General features: G+C 42.5%; 4 protein-coding genes across 4 annotated transcripts; all 4 read right to left on the bottom strand.

Annotated features, from left to right (window-relative positions):
- Window positions 1-1,835: 1,835 nt before the first annotated feature.
- LOC131281392 (uncharacterized) lies at window positions 1,836-2,487 on the bottom strand. The gene is made up of 3 exons (XM_058310720.1): window positions 2,349-2,487; window positions 2,127-2,213; window positions 1,836-2,049 (listed from the first exon to the last, which is right to left on the bottom strand). The coding sequence occupies exons 1-3, from the start codon at window positions 2,445-2,447 to the stop codon at window positions 2,023-2,025; spliced, it is 213 nt and encodes a 70-aa protein (XP_058166703.1). The 5' UTR covers window positions 2,448-2,487; the 3' UTR covers window positions 1,836-2,022.
- Window positions 2,488-3,563: 1,076 nt separating this feature from the next.
- LOC131290440 (regulator of G-protein signaling 7-like) lies at window positions 3,564-6,101 on the bottom strand. The gene is made up of 5 exons (XM_058319595.1): window positions 5,622-6,101; window positions 4,824-5,542; window positions 4,646-4,759; window positions 4,444-4,569; window positions 3,564-4,355 (listed from the first exon to the last, which is right to left on the bottom strand). The coding sequence occupies exons 1-5, from the start codon at window positions 6,087-6,089 to the stop codon at window positions 4,028-4,030; spliced, it is 1,755 nt and encodes a 584-aa protein (XP_058175578.1). The 5' UTR covers window positions 6,090-6,101; the 3' UTR covers window positions 3,564-4,027.
- Window positions 6,102-9,575: 3,474 nt separating this feature from the next.
- On the bottom strand, window positions 9,576-10,522 carry LOC131294703 (cilia- and flagella-associated protein 20-like). The gene is made up of 2 exons (XM_058322748.1): window positions 10,247-10,522; window positions 9,576-10,187 (listed from the first exon to the last, which is right to left on the bottom strand). Exons 1-2 carry the CDS (start codon window positions 10,520-10,522, stop codon window positions 9,576-9,578), a joined length of 888 nt encoding a protein of 295 aa, XP_058178731.1.
- A 3,106-nt stretch (window positions 10,523-13,628) lies between these two features.
- Window positions 13,629-18,650, bottom strand: LOC131284608 (monocyte to macrophage differentiation factor). The gene is made up of 4 exons (XM_058313474.1): window positions 18,598-18,650; window positions 14,869-15,346; window positions 14,366-14,725; window positions 13,629-14,293 (listed from the first exon to the last, which is right to left on the bottom strand). Exons 2-4 carry the CDS (start codon window positions 15,304-15,306, stop codon window positions 13,997-13,999), a joined length of 1,095 nt encoding a protein of 364 aa, XP_058169457.1. The 5' UTR covers window positions 15,307-15,346; window positions 18,598-18,650; the 3' UTR covers window positions 13,629-13,996.
- Between the last annotated feature and the right edge of the window lie 3,647 nt (window positions 18,651-22,297).

Genomic DNA, 22,297 nt, shown 5'->3' on the forward strand with positions numbered 1-22,297 from the left:
CTCGGTAACATGAAACATAATTGTGCTTTTGCCGTAACTTAGGACTACTAAGCTACAAGTACACGATTAAAACACTCTCATATACGCACACACGTAACGAATTGATAGGCAACCAATATGACAATTTACATACTCAATCAATATCCGGAAACCATCCGCCAGGATGTTGCTGGCTCCCGCTTGTAGTGGAAAGTTATGTAGGACATGAATAAATCGGGCATCCAAACGGACTGCTGAACTATTGTGTGTATGATCAAAGTACGACGTTTACATTTCCCTCATGGCCTGCTTTTGTGTGAGCTTTCCGTTTCGTTTAAATGCAAAACCATGGAACATTCGGTCGCGGTCACGATTATGTGTGCACAACCGATTTTTGTTATTGAAAACAATCAAGCATGCAAAACTAACGATAATGGTCTTCATGATATGAAAACTGGATTAAAAGGGGAAAACAAAACCCAACTATGAGCTGAAAATAAGTAGTCCTCATATATGTGTGTATCGGTGTACGACACCAAACCAGATTGCAAACATACATCTAAATTGAGTGTTCAACATTGTTCAATAGAAGAAACGAAACTGAGCCAGCAGAAACCACGTAGGAAGGAAGAAATAAACTACTATTACCTTATGGAGCAACCAGTAGAAGGTGCGCAGTTTATTACCAACGAATGTAATGTTCGGCTCATTTTACCAATATGTCCTAGAGAAAAACGTTTCAAAACTAGTTCTGTCCAACCACTAGCGGAAAATGTGTAACCATCTAGAAAACATGTGTATCTTTATAAGGACCCCGTTGTGTCATGTTGTTTTTTTTTTCCTATGTAGCCACGTGGGAGTTGTGTTTAGCCATATAAAACCCACCTTTTCGGTAGTGAGTCGTCTGAGTTGCCGCTGGTCTCTTTAGCCGCTAGTTGAAAGTATTGTGTCAATTTTAGGACAAAATAGTAATCACCGTAACGCCCGGAACAAGGTCGAATGAAGCTTTCCTTAAGAACAACCCCCAGTGATCTGCCCTGGGGCGCGTAAAAAAAGGGAACTGGCTCCATAAATTCGTAGTACATTCTTTCCATGCATGACTGTTCTAGTTATGCTTCTCGTTATTTGAGAAATCCACTTACACCATCAATTCTGTAAGACCATCCGGATGGCTTTTCTTGTATCCTTATGTATTTAACCAAAAAGGTTTTCAAACTTTAACGTAGACGAGTGAAATGACAATAATCAATTACCCAAAGGTTGCCGTAAACGAACACCCAGAGATGCCGGAAACCCGTACAGGGGTGCATTAAATGCAACGTAGCTACAATCATGAGTTAATGGACAGCAGAGGTAAACAAATAGAGAAAGAATGAATGCATATTTAATCCTACATTTTACACATACATTCGTTGGGTAGGAACATATTTCCGGCACACAAAAAGCCGTACCAGTTGGGTTAGAATGCAACAGATTGGTAGAAAAGCATCCAATTGCTAGGATAGGGACTGTAAGAATTAATTTTTCGCAGACATAGGATGGATACAGTAGGACGTTTATACAAAGCATAGAGCATAACTGAGTGTGTCGATATTGTTTTCCCAGTGTGGAAAAAAGGAAGTCCTAGTAGGCTCAAGAAAGGAATGGTAATTGTATACAACCGGCATACAACAACAGATAACTAAGCAAAGTGAAAAGATGTATTTAATGTTAAAAGCCATCTTAAAACAAACATAAATTGTGCAATGACAATAGACAAGAAACAATTGAACAACCTAATGGAAATAAAATTGTAGAACGCTTTTTATGTAAGAAAACAGTCAACGTGTTCAAGTATTGTGTTTCGCAGTATCCGAAATTGAATGCAGTGCATTCGGCTACAGCCAAATAGCAAATTGAGTTGATTTCTTAATATTTTCTACACTCAACCATGAAGACACACACACACAGCACTATATCGTTTGAACTGGGAAGTTCAGAATCGATTTATTCTACACTCGATAACAGAACACTCGGCACATCTTCTTGCTGCTTGCAACTGTTTCATTTATCCGAAATTGTTTCCAACCCCTACAGTAGAAGGAAAAATAGAAGGGTAAGTCACCAGCAAGTCTCCCTGTACTGATTGATAAACATTCAAAACTTACATTGCACTGATAAGGATTGCCAGTCAGTCGCATGTCCCGGACGTACATCATACGTTCCCATCTTTCGTCCGTGTTACGCCGGTAAGCCTAAAATCGAACGAAAGGATAATAAGGGATCCATCCTAACACCAAGCACGAACGGAGTTGTTATGTAAAACCCAACAACAAACACCGCCGAACTGAGCAGACTGGAGAATCGCACGTACGATGGTGGTTACTTACATTGTCCAACGATAGTTTGTGCAAACCATACAGGGCAAATCCTGGCACAGAAAGGACGGCGGTAATAATACCGAACGATGGGAGGATTTCGAACCACATTCTGTTTTGGTTTCAACAAAAATTAGTTCTCGACGGACAGAACAAGCAAAAATCTATTTGACAGATCGCCTTAGTGATGGTCGCACCTTAGTGATTCGGAAGACCCAAAGATTCGATCCCTAGGCGGATTCTTAAATTCGTTTGGGATCTGAATAGCTTTGATTTTTTTGGGATTCGATTTTATTCGATTCTGACTTGGTTTGGTTTAGACTTGATCTGAATCTATTTGAATTTGATGTAGCTCGATTTACACACGATCGTCTCTCGACTGTTTGATGGATTGGGATTCGAGTGCCTAGTAGGGATTCGATTTACCCACCACTAGAACGAATCTGCTGCATGCAGCTTGGTATCAAATGCTTCAACAACCTTGGTCCCTATTTGAAAAAATTGCTGAAATAGCTAATTTGTTAATAACTTTTTAGTGCCTCGACCAATTTAAAAAAAACACCACCTTGTACGAAAAATCTTTTGTAGTTTACAAGAACAACCTTGCGGCATTATCTTTCGAGTATAATAAGAATGATACAAATCAGTTCACGCAATCGTTTATTCCATTACAACAACGAACCATTGCATTCTTTTGCTAACGTGTTCGGTAGTATTGTTATATTTTCTATTCCGTTTCAGTTAATAATATTTATCAATACTACTGCTATTCCTATTATTAGTTCTTCTCACTTATGGTTCCTCACTGTAAACATTATCGGCGTTGAACCTATAGGTATTTTTGAGTCTGAGTCGTCTTTCTTCTTATTCTGTTTTCGACGCTTTTAGTGACTTGTCCAAGGAATGTTTTACAACTTCCAATAATGCTTATGTGACTTTGTGCCTTCGTTTTCTTCGTGTTTTCTGAGTCTGTATGTGTATGAGTGTATATATATATATGATGTATTATAATATAGTTTAACATTTGCTTTTGTCTTGTTGTTGTATTTTTAAATTTAATTTTAATTACCTAATCCTTTGTATAATGCTAATGGCCTTTCTACCCGTCTATTTTGTGAACTTCTTGCTGCACTCTCTTTCCTTCTTTCTCTCTCTCTCTTTGCGTCCAGCCACATTACCTTCGCTCTCGATCCTTTCTATCGATATTTCCTATTGTTTCCTATTGCTGTATTCTAAAAGAAATACATCTTTAATGTCTAGTCAAACTTATCTGCATGCATGCAAATAAAAGCTATCTTCGATGAAATTCATCAACAATTCCTTAGTTTTGGTTGTATTTGGTTGATTTTGGGGTTCGTTTCCCTCCATCCGGCATGGCAACTACATTCGACAAATGGCATCCTTTTTAACACGTAGCTTGTATTCCTTCCTCTCTACTGACCCCTACGTTAGCTATGGCTTAAAAGAAATTGTTCTATGAACAATTTTCCATCGCAACTGGGAACATGGCACACCGATCCGTCTCACATCCAGTTTTCTTTTCACTTAAGAAAAGCACGGGAGAAGTTAAAACGTCAACACACGAGTGCGCTTTCCTTCAACACACAGAAACACACAGCATTACTCCACAGGAGAAACTTTGGGACGTTATTCCACGTTCGAGAAATTTTAGTTAACATTCAAACTTGTTCTTAACGCTTCACACCGAACAGGTTCGGAATGGATTTGATCTTTTTCTTCGACCCGTTCAAATACTCCTTGTACATGTCCGACCGCAGGTAGCGTGAGTAAGAGTCACTCTTCATCAGATGGTACACGTGGGCGGCTGCCACATCGAAGCACCAGCGGTTTGGTGGCGCCGTACTGCTCACCGCTTCCCGCGCCAGCTCCATCGACTTCGAGTCGACGTTCACCGGACATGGTGCATCCGGGGCCAGAAATTCAAGATATATGGCATGGGCGGCTTCCTTTACTTTCGATTGTGGTTGAGCTTTCATGCTTTGCACCGATTCCCAGAATCTGTCCGAAAGGAAGCAAGAAATAGTGTGTGAGAATCTGATACCCATTTCCCGAATTTTTGGTTCGCAATGGAGTCGATCTAACTTACTTTAAGTTTTCACCGCTAAATTCTTTATCCAAGAACTTGGAGAATTGCTCGCGACCAACGGGATCGTGTAGAAGTTCCCGCAAGCTGAAGCCCCACCGCTTCACACGCTTCAACGACACGTCTTTGCTGTAAAAGAAGGAAAGCGTAAAAAATGTCGTCATATGAACTGTTCGACAATAATATCCGGATAGACAGAACTCACGCAGTACGATCGGCGTCCCATATCTCGGTGTTATCCGTGATCCAGGGATTTGGTTGATCGGGCGGTGTCAGAAAGCTATCGTACTCATTGTACTGTTCAAAGTAGGAAATATATCTGCAAACACAAAACGGAAGCATGTATTCTGTGTACTATTTCATACTATTCCTGAAATACTAACGATTCGGCCACTTTGGAGATTTTTATCGTGCGCCGTTCCAGCTTCAATTTGAGCAGCTTGATCTGGCGGCTTAGCTGCTCGATCGGATTGCTGTTACCGGCGGTTCCGCACGAACCTGACCCGAGCGTGGACGCTCCACGTCGGTACGCCTTCTTAATATCGACCTCGGTCGTGTTGACACACCCCGGCATCGGACGATGTACGTCCCAGAACGCGCGCTCCTGCGAATCGAGCACCTTCCGTTCGAGCTTGTCGCGCTTCTTATCCACCTTGCTCTGCGCCTCGGCCTGCATGAAGATAAACTCCCACTTGCGCGAGAACATCTTCTGCAGCTTGGCCAGATTCTCCGCCTCGTAGTCGGCCAGCTCTAGGCGCGTCTTGTTCTGCATCGTACGCTTGCAAAGGTACACGGCGTAGTCGGTATTTTCCGGTTCCCAGCAGTTCGAGGGCCAGAAGTACGGCGTCTGGAAGCGATAGAACGTGCCGTCGTTTTTCACCGTCAGCTGGTGGTCGTCGATCGGGAACAGGTATCCGTGTGATGCGAGTAAATGCGCCAAATGGAGCGCCTCGTTCACGTCTTCTATGCTGAGGTTCTTCATGATCCACGCTATCAGATCGGCACCAGTGAATACGGACGGTACTTTGCTCATGAAAGCTTTGATGGTGCGTACCGATACGCCCCCTTCCTCGCCCTGCATCCGCTCGACGATCGCTTCCATCTGGAGAAAAAAAAACATAAAGCCCAATGATGACAAACTTCATCGTACACTACCACCTTCGCTGTCTTTTCCCAAGTACCTTTTTATAAACTAAAATGTTTGGTGCATCTTGGCTCAATGCCGTCTGGGTTAAGTGAGAATGGGAAGGTTGACCAGCACTCTTTCCCGCCGGTCCGCTGCTACCGGCTGTCGAGCCGGCCGTGGTCGATGGCTTACCATCTTTACTGCTGCTTGTGGCCGGTGCCATACTAGTGCCAACCCGAATGGATCCTTCCTCCACCGGTGCAGACACTGTCGCACTAGAACTTACACTCTCTACACCGCCACCCTCGGCCGTCTTGGGAGCACTAGAACTTCCGGAAGTCATTTCACCGCCTTTATCCTTCTCCCGCTCACTATCCTTCTCTTTGTCGTTTTCGCTGCCGTCGCATTTCCCGTTGGTGTTCATCATCAGCTTCTTCGGTGTACCGGTGATCACTGTTACTGCCTTATCAGTCGCCTCCGTGCTCATCGTTACCATCGTCGCTCCCTCGGTGCTCAGGCTCATGGAGGCTCGAGATACCTCCAAGCTTCACCCCGTGCCCGTTTCAGACTCCACCGTTGCGTTTGACAGTACCGACCTACTGCAGCCGGATGTGCTTAATCAAATGATGTATTTTTTGAGCCTGCAAAGAGCAAACCGGAACGCCAAACGAGGAAATGAAGTTAAAGCGGGAAGGGTTCAGGGCAATCGTGCGCCATCTCGTCGCAACGCTGTACGTGCGGCTGGCTTCAATTAAGATTTAATGCCCACCACCGGTCTTATTAACTGATGCAGAACAATTTACCAACGTCCCCATGTATACAACCGGTGTTTTCTACATCCCAGCTGCTACCGTTCTAATCAAATCATTGAATTCCTACACTCGCCAGCATCATCGTGACCTTTCGCCCTGAATCGAGACCCGAAACACGACTTACTGAAACGGTTTCGGTGTTACGATAAGATTAAGCGGCAACTTTTTACCCCGCCCGATTGTAGCAGATTACATCCCGTTTGCTCTGCTGAGACTGAACCTTACAAATAAACCATGGCATACTTTGATAGGAGCTCAATTCTGATTGACAATTTCCAGTTGGCAAAAGCGGTAGGGTAGTTGAGAATAAAAAACAGGAACAATCTACAGTAATTAATATCAACAACGGAAGTGATGACCAACATTGTAGATGATGTGTAAGTTGGTTTGGTCAATCTTACATTCGACATAAAACGGGTTTGTGATCGTTAAAATCATTCTTTGATAATGATACTAATTTTTAAATAGATTTTTTCTTCGCAAGCGTGTTTTAAAGTTCGTCTTGGTGAAAAAACTTGCTGATCTACGAAGATCTCCACCAGTCTCCGCCAGGCCCGGCTAATCTGTTCCATGTGTTATGCTTACACAGACCTCACGGGACACGCTTGTGTTCTGTCGCCATTCCGTAATCAATCATTCTTCCCCCGGGGTCGCCGACAGACCGCGGACGACAGTCCCTCGGCAAACTGTCTCGCGGACAAAACAAATCATTGTACCCGCTTGGATGGCTTTTAACTTTCCGTCGCAATGACGTGATCATCCCGATAGCGATGCGTTTGAGATTGTTTGTACAGCGATTTAAACAAAAGCAGGAAAAAACATAAACCGCCATGCTGGTGTGGAGTGTTCGTTCTCCGAGTCCAGGAGTCGGCAAACTTTTGTCGAAAAGATAGATGCTATTTAGGTTTCGAAAAATTGGCCAATGCTAGTACAAAGTTGGATTTTTGTACATCAAACACAGCTGACCTTTTATGTTGTGTTGTCAGGTATCTGTATTTTCTTTACGACCGAATATAATCAGTTGGTGGGCCGACCCCTGATCAAGACCTTCGGAGAGCCGACTGGAATACGGTAAATAAAGCAAGCTACTATGTTGATAGCTAGTGAACGTGATGGACTTTATAGTTAAAATGTATCAATCGTTGGTAAAAAAAAGCTTTCCAACAGCTATTGGGATAAAATGAACGATTAAGAGCAAATCATTCTCAAATCAGTGTGAAATGCATATGATTTTCTACAATTTTTCTTATCGATAGATGTTTCAAGATTTCCGTCTTTCCCATTTCTTAAACCGAAGATACCTTCAAGGGCTTAAAAAACTAATAACGTGTAACCTTTCCTTGCAGTATCTTCCATCGGTAGCATTTTTTTTGTACATAGGAAGAAGCTTATCCTTTTCTCTTTTTCCTTTTCAACTAGGAACGTCCATCCGCTCTCTTAGCAAACGATAACTTTTCCCTGCTCACTCGCTTTTATCTTTGTCATGGCCTTCATTTATTCTGCGCCGCTTACCAACCAATCCCGGCCGGGATGACTGTGTCAACATCTTTGCTTTTGCTAGTTTCTTCGATTGCAAGCAGCAAGGATTTCACCAACAAAGAAGAAACATCAATGAAAGGATGGTGAGAGTGGGTGGCTTGAATTACTTCCAGCCTGATGAGCATCATCCTCCCAATGGGAGGACGGAAGGTACAGTTGAGATAAGCTGAGTTTTCCACAAACAACAGCTACACACGCTCAGCATGTTGAAACAAATGTCACATAAATGCAATTTTTACTTAATTTTAGCTTCGCCTTGTTTCTTGTAAGGACTTCTTTGCCCGACAATCAAGCTGTCCTTGTCAAAAACGCTCCGGAAACAATTTTCCAGTATAATCTGTCATTGGCAAATTGTGCTCCTTCGCATATACTTCCGGCAATTCAGACAGTTGGTCCTTGTGGGTTTGTTGGAAGCATCCAACGCTCGCCGAAGCCAAGTCCTAGGTTTGATCTTTGGCACAATTTTCCATTCTGATTTCACTCCAATGGCCACCGGGGTCTAGCAGAGAAATTCTCTCTGCGTTTTCTTCGGGATTTTTGCACTTAAAGGTCACCTCAACATTTCCTCACTTTTTCGAGCTGCCGTAGAGGAAAATTAATTTTCCATATCGGCCACAAATAGTCGAGCGAATTTTCCACCCCACACAAATACACTCACACGTAAGCATCCGTGTAAACACTTCATTTAATCGTTCCAAAACATTGTTTTACAATTTTGAAGTTCGTTTAAGGTAGCATTTACACCAAAAAAAAAAAGAAACACTGCGAAAACAAACGAAAAGATCTCTGTGCCTTCACAGTCCTGATTCGATTTTGCGTGGTCTACGGATGCAGGACTAGCAGGGACTAAAAAGTTAGCTTCTTCCGCGATGACATTCTTCTTCGATGCATCGTTTGCCTTTTTCTCTGCTTCTTCAAACCATAGCAACCCGGTGGGTTTTCCACACGCACACAACTTTGGTCCTGCGTGTATGATTTGGTCCTGGAAGAATGATTTGAACTTACACATCCGAGCACATTCTACACTAAATAACGCGAACCTCCACAACCTTCCGATTCGACGGTCCAACATATACTAGAGTTGATTTAGGAGAGCTGGGAGCTGCCACTGTGAACCTAGTTACTGTTGCTAGGTACACGAAACCTAAAAACTAACTAGGTACTCACAACAAATACTTCAGTTACTTTTTAAACGGATAATTTATCTTGCTCAAATGAGTAAAACATCATTTTCACGATATTGCAAATCCCCGTCGCATAAATTTAGCCAAAGACTATTTTTATTTCATATGTCCAGTGTCCTTTGTATCGAAAATTAACGAGTTATAAGAAAGTTGACGTTTTACCCGGATTACCGATGCGTTGAAAAGCTAACTATAATTTTTCCGATGGACCCAATTTGGTCGGATTATCTGTCTAGGATTTATGACCAGAAAAAATTACGGTTACTCGACTACTCAAGCAGAGTTTATTTTATAATGTTATGCTTGTTGCCGTACTTATTGTAATCCTCTAGCATATTTATGTTATGGAGGATATGTTGAACAGTTTTTTTAAATAAAAAAAAACAATTCTTACAATGCCAAAATATATCCACCTCAGTTTAATATGTACTCAAAAAACCTCAAACATTAAATATTTAGTTCAAACTTCAGGTATTAATTGTCATTTAAATTTTGTGACCTTTCCGAGTCCTGCTGCCCTGGCTGCTCCAATGGCTCATCTGCTGTTTGTTCCATCTTCTCATCTTCCGTTTCTTCAAAGTGCACCACCGATTGAACCACTTCATTAACTGTTTCCGTTGGAACCGTAGCCGCCGGATTTTCAACATTCGTTGATGCACAAATCGTCTCAGCCGGGGCTTCCTCCTGGTTCGAATCGATCACTTCTTGTACGGGAGTTGGTGGACGTACCATTTCGATCGGTTCATCGGGATGTTTGTGGTGCTTAGCTGCTGCCCGCATTTCTGCGATCCGGCACGGACGAACCGGTGGAAACAGCCGAAACTCGCTGGGTTGCTCCTCGATCTTATAAAGCCGATCGCAGAAGTAGATGCGCTTGATTCGGACATTTGCGTGAACCTGGATGCGCACTGTTTCCACGTAGTTTGTGCCGTACGCACGACGCGTGAAATCGACCAGATTGAGCTGGATTTCATTCCAGTTGGGGCTTAGTGACAGCGGTATCGAGGAACTAAAGATGTCCACCCGGGTTCCACTCTGGAAGTTTGAGAATCGAAACCGCCGGAGTGATTGTCGGTCGTCCAGAACCTATAAAGAAAGAGAGATGCGTTAGCCGGATGAATGGAGCTCTCCGCTGGTCAACTCACCTGCACTTCGAAGGAAAAAAATTTCCTCAGATTTTTCACGTGCATCACCAGGAAGGGTAGCTTGATGGCGAGCGAAGGGCACGGGTTACACGGGGCCACCATGTACGTCGTGGCTACATTCACGCCAACCAACTCGAAGGTAAGTGAGCGAAGATCTTCGTCCGTTAACCGACGGCAGTGTCCGTTTTTCGTGTGTACATCCCAAATGGCGAGCGGTTTGCTGCCACCACTGGTGAACACGCTAACAAACCCATGCTGGAAGGAGTTTCGAAACATTCCTACGACGCGAACTGAAACAAATTAAAATTGACGGCTAAACCTAGATTTAATATCAAGGCAACTAGGATGAAACAGTTGAACAATGTTGTATGCGAATTGAATGGTAAAAAAAAATGCTGCAATTGTAATTCATGGAATTGGATATTCAAAAACTTCTGTATAATCTATAAATCCTTAACACTTACTTACCTAGAGCATATTGTTGGATAATGCTGGAGCTTTAAAAAAACGTATTTGATGATTTTAAATACCAAAAATGATGCAGAAACTGAAATGCAATTTTCCCAAACCAATGCATCGCTAGTAGGCTGACACTTTTAGTGCTAACCCATGTAATCGATAATCGGCCTAAGCCCAAAAGACCTTCGCCATAAAACCAACGAAAACGATGGCACGAAAATGAAAGGAACCGAGCGGTTCCCCACGTTTTCAGTAGCAGCCACACGTCAATCATGCATGTTTTTGGCACAAGTTTCACTCCTGCAAGCGCGGATTTCCCTCGCTGACCTACATTAACCAAACAAACTCTATCGACTCCGACGGTATTTCGTCATCGTTACCATGGGAGCAAGCTGGTTGAAAAGCTTAGCTGTTATTTGATCGTCCCACGGAGCATGGTGAAGTTGAAGAGCTGCAATTGAAATCACTAGTTGGTCAACCATTTTCGGAAAAATAGTAGCTTTCTTGGCTGTTCAAATAATCAGTCGATGTGAGTAAATTGTGGTATTCTTTGTGCCTGTTCTAACCTTATCCTAAATCCGACACCCAATACGGACTGGAGCATGCCGCAGCAGCGCAAACGACGTGGTGAAGCGAAACGAAACTCCGAAAGGAAGAAGCCACCCAAATCGAACAGATCGGACGAAAGCTTGCACCCGAGCTACACGAATTTGCAACCACCGTAGTAAGCATTCTATCTAAACCATTCTCAAGTCGCGATAATTTCATACCATCTTGCGGAAAACATTTGCCCTTACAGTTCGACCGTGTGTCGCCAGCGGTACCACGCAAACAAGTGCATGTACGAAAAGCAGTTCAACCATGAGCTAAAGATGCTCGAGCTGATGCAAAACTCAGCATACGATTCGATGCGTTTTCACAGGTTTGTGTAAATAAAAAATCTCCTTTATCGTGCCCAATAATGTGTACCTTCCCTGCTTTGCAGACATTTCGCCATAACGACACTCTGGCCACCATTGCATACGCGCAAAGAGATAGAATGGGTGCTGGATACTTTTTTTCGACATCCGGAACGTCAAACGCGCCGTTTGCATGAAATTATGAAGGCTCCTGTTCACTGAAAGCAGTTGGTTAAAAAAGTTGTAGTTCATCTTAAATTAACGACAACAACAGTAGCAAGCGTAAAGGCGCCTTAACGGATGACTAAAAAATACAGTAAAAAGAATTAAATACTATTTCCTCTAGCTATGCTTTGTGTTTTAATTTATACTCGAAACCAAGGTTTGGGTGGTGAGTTTCTTTATTACGGTATATTTTTATTTTTAGGATTCCTGTCAAATGTGGTTGAAGATTAAACTGGTTGCAATTTGTTGTCACTAAATTTCTATTGCATTATAATATGTAGCATAATTGTATTTTTTTTTCGTACCATTTATTTGGAGTGCCAGTAAATACGTGTGTCATGTTTTGCTAGTCTGTCTACAATATGTAATTGCTTTTTGTGGCATTTGGCGGTTGTTTGGGAATTTCAATTGTTTTTAGTTTTAAAATGTATTACAGGTTTTCAGAATCGATGGGACTAATTGTTGTTATGGGCAATTGTTTACCCTCGTTCCGTAATGATTACTCACAATTTTGTGAAATACTTTGGTTACAAGCCTTACTATTCATGAGGTGCAACATCTTTTCATTTCGGTGTTGAGTATGGAAGATAGAGTATTGTAGTTTTTTTTTAATTCCAGAAAAAGAACTGAGCAAATAGTTTTGGTTTACTAGGTGGGTTTATAACTTTGGGACTTTTTTTTTACTTTGTCATTTCAAAGTTGATATTTTATCATTTTTTTTATGTAATTCGGTACACTACCGCTACTTATGTTTTGGCTCAATTGTTTTTGCATATATCTTCTTCCCTGTTCCTTTACACAGCATTCGAGCATATGAAATTCAATGTTATATGCATACAATTATCGGTACTCAGACTTGTCACTTTCTTCACTGGATGTGAACCCAACCGGTTTACAACCGCCCTTTAACAGACACAATAATGTCCCCTGCTGAATCAAAGATCAATCTTGCCGACATCTTCGCTGCAGTCCATTTAGTTAAAATAGCCTCAAATAGTGTACACAGGAATCAAACAACTCGAATCGATTCGATTTTGTTAAATATTTCTCTAACTTCGTTTTGACATTCACTTTGTTACGATGAATAACTCCAACCGCCAGACCGTTGGGGCCTCGCATTGTCTTACAACTCTAAGGTGGTTTCCGTTACAATATAACCGTTTTTCGTTATTCCATATAGCTTGTTAACATGTGTAACGCATTCGACAAAGTAACCCTGTCACCTCGAACGGCAATGAGCCCTAAGGTATAGAAACAGGAGTTCAAACAGGAGTAAATTCCATCTTCGATATATTGTTGCTTTCTTACCTAAGTCCATTACTGAATCATTATGGGAAGTGCAGGGAAAACGAACTAAAAACCAATGAAATGTGTTGTATCCCGTTGAACTAACCTGTCACTAATGATAATGAAACAATACTAATATTTTTATATTTCTTAAACGTTTAACGTATCACAAGAAGAGCAGTAAATAAATTTGCGTTCGTCCACGGTTACCCTTTCATTGAGATTATATTGTTTAGAAAAAGCATTTAGAAAAAAGGCCTGGAGTAAAAGTCAGGGATATTTTGATATCAATGCGAGTGTGAATTCCACAAAGAGGAACCGAAACTGAACACAACCGTCCAAGTATACGAGGGATGGATAAGAGTATATTGCAGGGCTAATGATAAGAACGTTGTACCTTTAGGTGTATCACATATGCGATTACATATGGACAACCACACAAACTGAGTATAGAAGTTGAGCAAAGCTTTGAACATAATAGTATAAAGTATATGTAGTAAAGCAAAGCAAAGTAAATAGTAATAAAGTATGTATAGTAGTATGGATGGATGTTGGATGTTTCCAACTAGCTTTAACTAAATGTTTCCTTTCACTGGATCCATCCCTTCGTGTTGCTTTACTTTATCACTTACATAAACAGATAATGTCGTAAAAAAAGTCCAACAAAACGTAATCTAAACACGGATGAACACAAGGATTTACAAAACGGATAGGAATCAACTCTTCGCTAAATCTTCGCTCTAGTACCATTATCGGACAATATGAATTCTTATAGCTTCCCTTCGTTTTTGACCAGCAACAACGGAAATATACACGCGCTACGCCATTCATCGAATGAAAGAGCGAATTCTAGCTAGCAGTGTCGGATTTCACCAGGGCCTTAAATTGAAGCCCCGGCGACGCCAGCAGACGTCGGCACAGGGAACAAGTGTGTCAGGATGGCGAAGTAGTGTACGCACGCGGCAAACACAACAAAAAGATGCCAAATAGCGTGCGCAAACGGAAAGAGTCCGTCCGCCTTGAAGAACACTATACCGACGATGTAAAGGAGGCCACCGAACTTGAGCTCTGACATGCCGGTGAACTCGTGGCCCCAGAGAACGATCACAACCGACGGCCCGAGACCGATCACAACGTAGAAGAACGTCTCCAGGCACTTGTACCGTTCGTGGTACATCTGCAAATGAAGAGTAACGGAGGTCGCATTGGTATTGGTTCTTTTGGACAGACTTTCTTTGAAATCGCTTACCTGCTGATAGATTATACCGAGCACAGCCATCACCCAAACGCACCACTTGACGACGGACACAATCTGCGGGTGGGTCGTGTGGCCGAGACTGAGCCACGGATAGTACGAACCGGCGATAAATATGTAGATCATGGCACGGTCGCACCGGTGCAGGGCATCCTTCAGTGGTCGATTGCGACTGCAGTAGCAAACGCAGTGGAAGCACGTCGAAACGAAGAACAGCATCGTCAGGGCGACTCCGTAGATGATGGCGGCGAGGGTTTGGGCCGGTGTGTAGCTGCGCCAGTAGAGATTGGACCCACCGTATATCGCCGGTAGTATCCAAAACCCGTGCGTTAATACGTTGGCGATATGTTCCACCTGGAAAACACAATATTTTATTTCTGTTTTTTTAGATTTCCGTCTGTCCTAAAATAGCTTCACGAAGGATCTCCTATCATGGGTCCGATTTTCTCTACTTATCAACATTTGTTTACGCTCCGCGGTGATAAAGAGTAAATTACCTGGGTCGGAATGTAGGCACAGCCGGGTGCGGCACGAGGGTTCTTCAGCTTAACCGACTTCAACTGTTCCCACGGTAGCGTCCTTAGATCGTGCCTCAGCTTGATCCAAAACTCCAGCACACCGAACATGTCCGCCTTCGGACCGCCAGGGGAATGCGGGCTACCATCGTCGGTCGTTTGGCCCGCCATCATTGGGCCACAATCATAACCGCAAAGTTTAAATTCGGCGCCCGCGGTATGATGTGTGGGTGAGGGCGGTTGTCGGGGTTGATGGTGCTGGCAGGATTTGGTCGGTGAGTATTGCTTGGCCGATGGTGTTGCCATGGTCGTCGTCGACGTCCCCGTTCCATTCATGGTGCTGTACTTTGCCGTACCTTTGTCGGCGAACGGATCGTTGCAGATCGAGGCCCCCGCGCGGGATATGAGTCCATCTTGCATTTTGTCGTGCCCGTTTCTGTTCCGCTTGTCGGTGCACGATCTAAAACAAGATATTTGAATAATGAAATACATTCACGCTGAGGTTTTATAACGCATCGTACGCCTCATTGCTGCCACGTGAATAAAATTTAAACAACAACAAAAAAGTAAGAGTCAGTTCAACAACCGTTTAAAATGTTTGTAAACGCTGGGGGGGGGGGGGGGGGGGGGGGGGGGGTGGGGGCTTGTGTTGATTCAGAAATAGTAACATCGTAGTGTGCGGCTGAATTTAGCAAAGCTTCTAAGCAAGCCGCTTGGTGATGCGAACCTAAATTAGCCAACAGACATCGGCATAGGAACGGTGCGAAAAAGAACTAAACAGCGAGTCGAAAAGCGATTTCCGTTCTCTCGGGAAGATAGGAGAGGTTTCTGTGTGTAGTGTTATGACGCGAAAGGCAAAGGTCAAGATAAGCAAGTCTCGATCGCATGGTGGAACTCGCTTTAAACACATGGCGTGCACGAGACGCTCTTCGATTTCCGCGCCGTTCCCACAAAGCGTGATAAACAACTCGCGTTTGTTTACAAACAAAAAATAAAATGCCCGATACGGCGAGCGTGTTCCGCCTGATGATAGGCGATGCTACAGTTCCTCCACAAAGTGTTCGTGCTAGCCTACTTTGTACATTAGACCCAAACTCTGCACGCACGTACAAATGCTTTTGAGATTAACTGTGAGTTCGTTGGTTCGATCTCAAATAAATCTCTGCTTTAGCGGCATTTGTACAGCGAAGCTGATATGTTATCTGGCATCCTTCCGTCCCGAGCCAGGCGTTACACAAGCACACAAAAATTTAGCTTGAGCCGGATCTACCTTCCTTGGCAGTGGAAAGCGTGGCCGGGTGGTGCGGACACGCAAAAATTTATGAACTTCAAGTGACCCGTAACGATGCTCAACACTCGAACCGCGTCACTTCGCGTACTGATTAACAGCAGATGACGCACAGAATCCGGCTTCAGGGCATCCTTAATGTAATTACAAACTCATTAACGTACATTGCGAGACAAAAAAAACACCTCTAAGCTAACAAAAACCTACGCATATTAGATGTTCACAAAACCGGCTCCGAATGTAAGGGAAGTTATGAATAAAAACTTATTTAAAATAGGGAGCCATTTTAAAAGGAATTATTGTTTCTTTTTTCTAATGTGTCCTGTGCAGTGTTTTTTCGTACATTTGACTGAAGCCAAAATTAAAGGTCAACTTATTTCTAGCCTCGTTGCAACACATTTCGCTGAGTTGACATTCAAATCTAATTAGGCCAATTACCGGCCGTCTTGTACTTTGAGGCATTTTCGCATATCTTCCGTTGGTGACACAACAAAAAAACGATAAAACCAAACCTTCTAGAGATGTTTCAAAACCTTTAACTGCTGCCGTTATTTGCGCCCCTGCAATATTTTATCCTTTTTCTGCTAGCTAGAAGTGATCCAACCGGTTTAAATGTACCCAACGCACATCTTCGTGCGGTGTTTATTTTTAGGCCAACGTTTCCGATAAAGCAATCTTTCCCAACTACCAGCTTTTTCTCTCGCACGTGATTGTGAGCAAAAAAAAGTAAAAACATCTCCAACAGATGGTGCGAAAAAGATTCTTTAGCACCGGAGCAGCAAAGCATAAGTAGGCCTTCTCACCAGCTTAAACACATGGTCTAGTTACCCATGATGGTGCCGACAACGAACAACGGAAGGTTGACTCATTTAAAAATACCTTTACCTCCTTCACACGTGGCCGGACTAGCGCGGGGGCGACGATAATGAAGGGTTAGGCATGTTTGTTGCTTCACAAATCGGACTAAAATGTTGCCACCAGGATATGTTTGCGAAATTTATCCCCTGCCAACCAAGTGTAAGCAAATCCAATCAATCAATTCGGCGCTTTCCGTTCGTCCGTCAAGGCGGTTACGAATAAAGGGAAAACAAGAATTCTTCTTGGCTCCACATTGTCTTCGTATAAACACGGCGGGTTCGGAAATCGGTGGTCGTCTAGATAAAAATAGCGTTACGACGCGAGTTTGGAAATGGGATTATCGCACGGAACAGCCGGTCCGGCACGATAGTGTGCGACAGGTGGCAAACAGGACATACGTGCCGTGAAACCGTTGATAACGGACGATCAGTTTCATTTTAATGGTAATAGTAGAATTTTTCCTTAGATTCAGATATTGATAACATTCATAATCGTGTCCAATTTAAGCTATTCTTCGGTTCGTGATACACAGGGAATTGGTTCCGCCGTGTAAAAAACGACCTTGTTGAATTCATAAACTGTTAAAGTTGTTCAAAGCGACTAAATTTCTTTGTCAGGCCAAGTTTTTCCGTTATCAACTGTTCCTATTGAGATATTCTTAAGCATCCTGCGTTTTGCATGCTCAAGCAGCAGGTCCTTTCTAGGGGCATCTGTCAGAAGTCCACATGTCAACAAAAACAAAACAAACTTCCTGCCAGCAGCTGCTTAATCCTTCTAGAGCGATGATGGTTCCATTGGTCTTGGTCCCATTTCCGAGCACCACAGCGCTGCATCTGCCGTTGCGTACTGCATTTCCCTAGGAAAATATGGTTGCTTGCAGCATTCTTCATCGATTTTTCAGAAAAGCAGTCGAAGGTAGGCAACTGTAAACAGCTTTTAGGTCAACTTTTCATTGCGGAATTCCTCTGCGTAACTGTGCATATTCCGGCGGTGATGAACAGTGAACTTCCCGGTCGGTGGAGAGGTAAGGCCATCCCTCCTTGAGCCAATTATTCAATTACCCTTAGTGTAAGGGGCTGTTTTTTTTCCTTGGTATCGTCCGCCAATCATCCAAAATGTTACCATTTGATTTTCGGGTGCATATTCTTTGCAACATTGTTGCGTTAGCACAGTTATCGAAACGTATGAGTAATGAGGTCGACCAAGCATAATCAACTGAACGGTAACAACATTACAGCATTGCCAACCAGGCCTGCGGGCAGAGAAAAAACACGAACTTCGCGAAACACTATGTACGGCGCGGCATTAGACTCCCTTTCTGAGCACGCTGCCGTGCTACCTCCGAACCTTGCAACAACGTTTTTGTCTATCGTATGTTGTTAAGCAATAGTAGAACAGGTTCATTCAACATCACAACTCTGTACACCTGATTTTCCTAAGCGGAGGGGGGCTCATTGACCCGCTGGCCCATGGGTGAGAACAATTATAAACACACAGAACACCGTCTGCAAGACGTGGGACAATCTCACGAGACTTTGCATTCCACCTCTCGAAGAGTCACACACCAAACTAAAGTAGAATGAACTTTTCTACAATATTGCAAAGAACTGAAACTGGGCACCGGTTTGTTGGAGGAAAAGAATAAACTATGCTGCGAGGGATGGAGCACAAACTTGCCTTGCAAGCACCGCGTTCACAAAACAGCAACCTACTACCGACCACGCCGAATGCTCGTGATGAACTGTTTTGAAGTTTTCGACAGTTTTCTGTTTAACCTCCGCGAGCGATGGTGTGTGTGTACCGCACATGAAATACTAGCTGAAATAGCTAATTTGTTAATAACTTTATTTTGCCTTGGACAATTTTATCAATAGACCCCTTAAATTAAAGGTCTTTTGAAGGCAAACAATTCTACACAACAAAGATCCTTCCTCAATTCATAGCTTTTGAAATAAATATTTGAATGGGACGTTGGTACAGAAACCTTGGTTGGTATTCCTGCAGAAATAACAAATTTTGTAATAACTTTATGATCGCTGAACCGATTTGAGCATGTGACCCGTCAAATGAAAAGTCTTTTCAATAAACACAACTTTGTGTAACAAACGATCTTTCCGTCTTTTCTAGTTTTTATCGAAATTAATTGTGTTGAAGCAACAGAACAGAAAAGGAACAAGGTAGATAAACCTCGATTACTAAAAGGCAAAAATTTGCCAATTTATTAACAACGAATGATCATTTCAACCGATTTTCGCAATTGACCCCTTAAATGAAAGGTCTTTTCAAGACATGCAACTTTGTTGAACGTAAATTTCACCATCGTTTCTTGTTTTTGATAAAAAAAACCAGGTGGGAACGAGTTCGCCCTTTGGGCGAAAAAGTAAAACAACCTTGATTTGCAACTTGTATACAACTGCACTTGCAAGAATTCAAACTGGATTGGGTGGGCATTAATTCCATTCAACTTTCTCATGTTCTCACATAGTATTCAACCCAGATTGAAGCGGCGAACGAAGTGGTATAACCATTCGGAGAGCGAATAAAACGCGCACTATTTCTTCGAAACGGCCATTCCGAATTTTATGCAGTGTTTCGTTTCAGAACGTGCTTGTATCATTGTATTTCGTTGAGGACTAACTACTGTTAGCAAAGCTTATAAAATGGCATCGAAGGCGTCAGGATCGGGAAGTAAAAATAATGAACAACGCTACAGAGAAGAGACACCAAGTGACGAATGGTCTGCCGACGATTCCAGCAGTGACTTGGAGGATGAAAGATATGTTCCCGAAGGAGATGACCTTAACGAATGCCTTCGTAATTTAGCTACTAAATCCAAGATGGCTCCAAAGGCTTTAGATATGCTATTGGTAATCCTTCGCCGGGCCGCTCCAGAGGGGACCGAATTACCGAATACTGCCAGAGAATTACTATTTCCAAACGGAAAATCGAAGAAAACGAAATCAATTTCATCTCCGGTGACAAGCGACCAATCCACATCGGATTCCGAATAATCGACGGTTCGAACTCCATAAAAGCACATAATCCATCTGCGTAGATTTCGAAGAAAAAAGACATGCAAGCTAAATCGATACATCGGATTGCGAAGTAGAACGTGTTGAAGGAATTTAGAAAAACTCGGTGAAAAATTAGTGCTTGATAAAAGAGACTGAATGTTCCTTGTAAATTGATAACATTCTCAAAGAATAAAAAGCTTCACAACATACAGTTCCTTCGTTTTATTGATTCTTCAGCCATCGTACATTATAGAGGTCCGTCATCGCTACATTTCCGTGGATGATGGTCGATTATTATGCGCACAAATCACATTCAGCTTAAATAATGCCCTCCGCCGACGTTGCTCGTCTACTCGTTTCGAGTACTCGTTCTACGTTTTGCCTGAACTCTCCTTTTTTCCTCTAGGTCCGAATCTTCCCACAACCTTCCCAAACCAAAGCAAATACGTCGGAACCCATTCTCAGAAATTCGCATGCACAAAACATTCTGCCGACTGATCGGCTCTGTGCATTATGCATCGTGCATTTGTGTGAACGTGTGCATGAAACAATAAATTGCCCTACAGCACTACTGCTTCCTGCTACGTTCAACAGTAGACTGTGCTTCACGGCCTTCTTGAATCCAGAGAATCATTTCCTGATGTTGCACTTGTTGTAAGCCGCCACGTGTCCCGTTCACCACACCCTAGTTCGCTGGTAAATATATAAATATGCGTGTAGTGTTCTTCCATATAGTATTGAGGATATTATCAAACATTATCGTCATTATCATCTGCATTGTTTGAGGTTTCCTACAAAAGTTCAGCTCTCCACTGGATGATCGTCATCCTCGACGGGGTTGTCCACATCGTCGGCGATTCCTTCCTCTTGAACAGTTTTTATAAGAATATACATTATTTGTTTCCCCATTACATAGTAGACCAAGGGTTTTCGTTAGTATATTTTGATTTGTTTTCTTTTCACCCGCTCCCTTACCATCCTTGATGACACTTTACATTCCACTGTTTTTTTTTTATTATTTTTAAATATCTATATCCTTCCACTTAGGCATGCTGCTGTATTCTTGATCCCTTTTCCTTCCGCCTATATTCGTAAGAAATTGGGTTTGTGTGTGTGTGTGTATATGTGCAGAAAGGGATTCATTTTGTTCGGTAACATAGTACACTCCTTAAATGGGGATTAAGATTAGTCTTGTATAATACGCTAGCTGCTTAGTAAAGTTGTTGCAAAAAAGCAATAAAAAGGATATGCCACAGGTCGCCTATCAGGATGTCTTCCTTTGGCCAGCCCACTTTGACGAAAACTTTGTGTATAGATAAAACATTATCAAAACGTACCGTTTTTCAAACTAAGCCTTCCCCTCCCCACTTCCCTCTTCTATGAGAAAGGCAAGCAAAAGCAAAAGCTTTTCTCTCTTGATGTCGAACAGAGATTTTCCCAATGGCACTAGAAACTGTTTCAAATGCTTGTGCAATAGAATACATCTTATCAAAGCGTAGGCAAAGGTGCCTTAAAGTGGCGAAGTTTTTTTTTTTTAATTTAAAAGGACACAACAATGTCCTTGCTGAACCGATTGTACGTCATTCGTGCAGTCGTGGTTTTTGGCGAAGCTTGATATGTTGAGAGGTTTGAAAAAATTACCCAATGCTTTACCAGTCTCGCGTGCGAGTCATCATCCTTGGGGTTCCATAAATACACCCCGTTCGAATATGTTTGTTGCAATAGGATCTAAAAGGAGAAGCCTTCCCTTTTTTCTAATGGTCTTTAGAGTATCCTACCAGTCTCAAGCTTGGTTTTACTCTGCACTATCTGCAGCAGTAGCTATCAATTTGAAATCTATAAACGCTAGAAGTGATAAAAAACATTCTAGTGCATTTCAATGGTTGTATTACATTTGTTGTGTTTGTATTTGAAACCTCTAAGGAGAAAAAGTGTTATTCCTCGTTTTAGGAAAACTGTACACGCAATTAGAAACACATCCATTAAAACTGCCTCTGTAACTACCCCTCCACAACTTGGGTCTTTACACCCACTGGAATGTTGAATGGCAGTGAGTTTACAAATTACTCGGAGAATTATAATTTTATTTAAAAAAAAGGCGCATCCCGTTCTCAATGCTATCTTCCTGAAGAGTTATAACGGGCTGCACCGGCCACATCCCATTTGCCTCGTTTTCGGTGGATTCAAGATGAACAAACATCTCAATCGTAGATAAAATCCTCTGCATACTAAGTGGTTCTAGCAACTACCA

The sequence above is a fragment of the Anopheles ziemanni genome, chromosome 2 (assembly GCF_943734765.1).
Source record: "Anopheles ziemanni chromosome 2, idAnoZiCoDA_A2_x.2, whole genome shotgun sequence".
NCBI classification, from domain to species: Eukaryota; Metazoa; Arthropoda; class Insecta; order Diptera; family Culicidae; genus Anopheles; species Anopheles ziemanni.

Excerpts from the sequence above, each read along its gene's own strand:
- LOC131281392 (XM_058310720.1), bottom strand. The coding sequence starts at position 2,447 with ATGTGGTTCGAAATCCTCCCATCGTTCGGTATTATTACCGCCGTCCTT. Across the intron at positions 2,214-2,348 it reads ACAAACTATCGTTGGACAAT|GCTTACCGGCGTAACACGGA; the intron begins GTAAGTAACCAC and ends GTTCGATTTTAG. Across the intron at positions 2,050-2,126 it reads GCAATCCTTATCAGTGCAAT|GGGTTGGAAACAATTTCGGA; the intron begins GTAAGTTTTGAA and ends CTTCTACTGTAG.
- LOC131290440 (XM_058319595.1), bottom strand. The coding sequence starts at position 6,089 with ATGAGCCTGAGCACCGAGGGAGCGACGATGGTAACGATGAGCACGGAG. Across the intron at positions 4,760-4,823 it reads ATCTCCAAAGTGGCCGAATC|ATATATTTCCTACTTTGAAC; the intron begins GTTAGTATTTCA and ends TTGTGTTTGCAG. Across the intron at positions 4,356-4,443 it reads TTTAGCGGTGAAAACTTAAA|ATTCTGGGAATCGGTGCAAA; the intron begins GTAAGTTAGATC and ends CCTTTCGGACAG.
- LOC131294703 (XM_058322748.1), bottom strand. The coding sequence starts at position 10,522 with ATGTTTCGAAACTCCTTCCAGCATGGGTTTGTTAGCGTGTTCACCAGT. Across the intron at positions 10,188-10,246 it reads TTTTTTCCTTCGAAGTGCAG|GTTCTGGACGACCGACAATC; the intron begins GTGAGTTGACCA and ends CTTTCTTTATAG.
- LOC131284608 (XM_058313474.1), bottom strand. The coding sequence starts at position 15,306 with ATGCAAGATGGACTCATATCCCGCGCGGGGGCCTCGATCTGCAACGAT. Across the intron at positions 14,726-14,868 it reads GTGCCTACATTCCGACCCAG|GTGGAACATATCGCCAACGT; the intron begins GTAATTTACTCT and ends TGTGTTTTCCAG. Across the intron at positions 14,294-14,365 it reads TCGGTATAATCTATCAGCAG|ATGTACCACGAACGGTACAA; the intron begins GTAAGCGATTTC and ends CTTCATTTGCAG.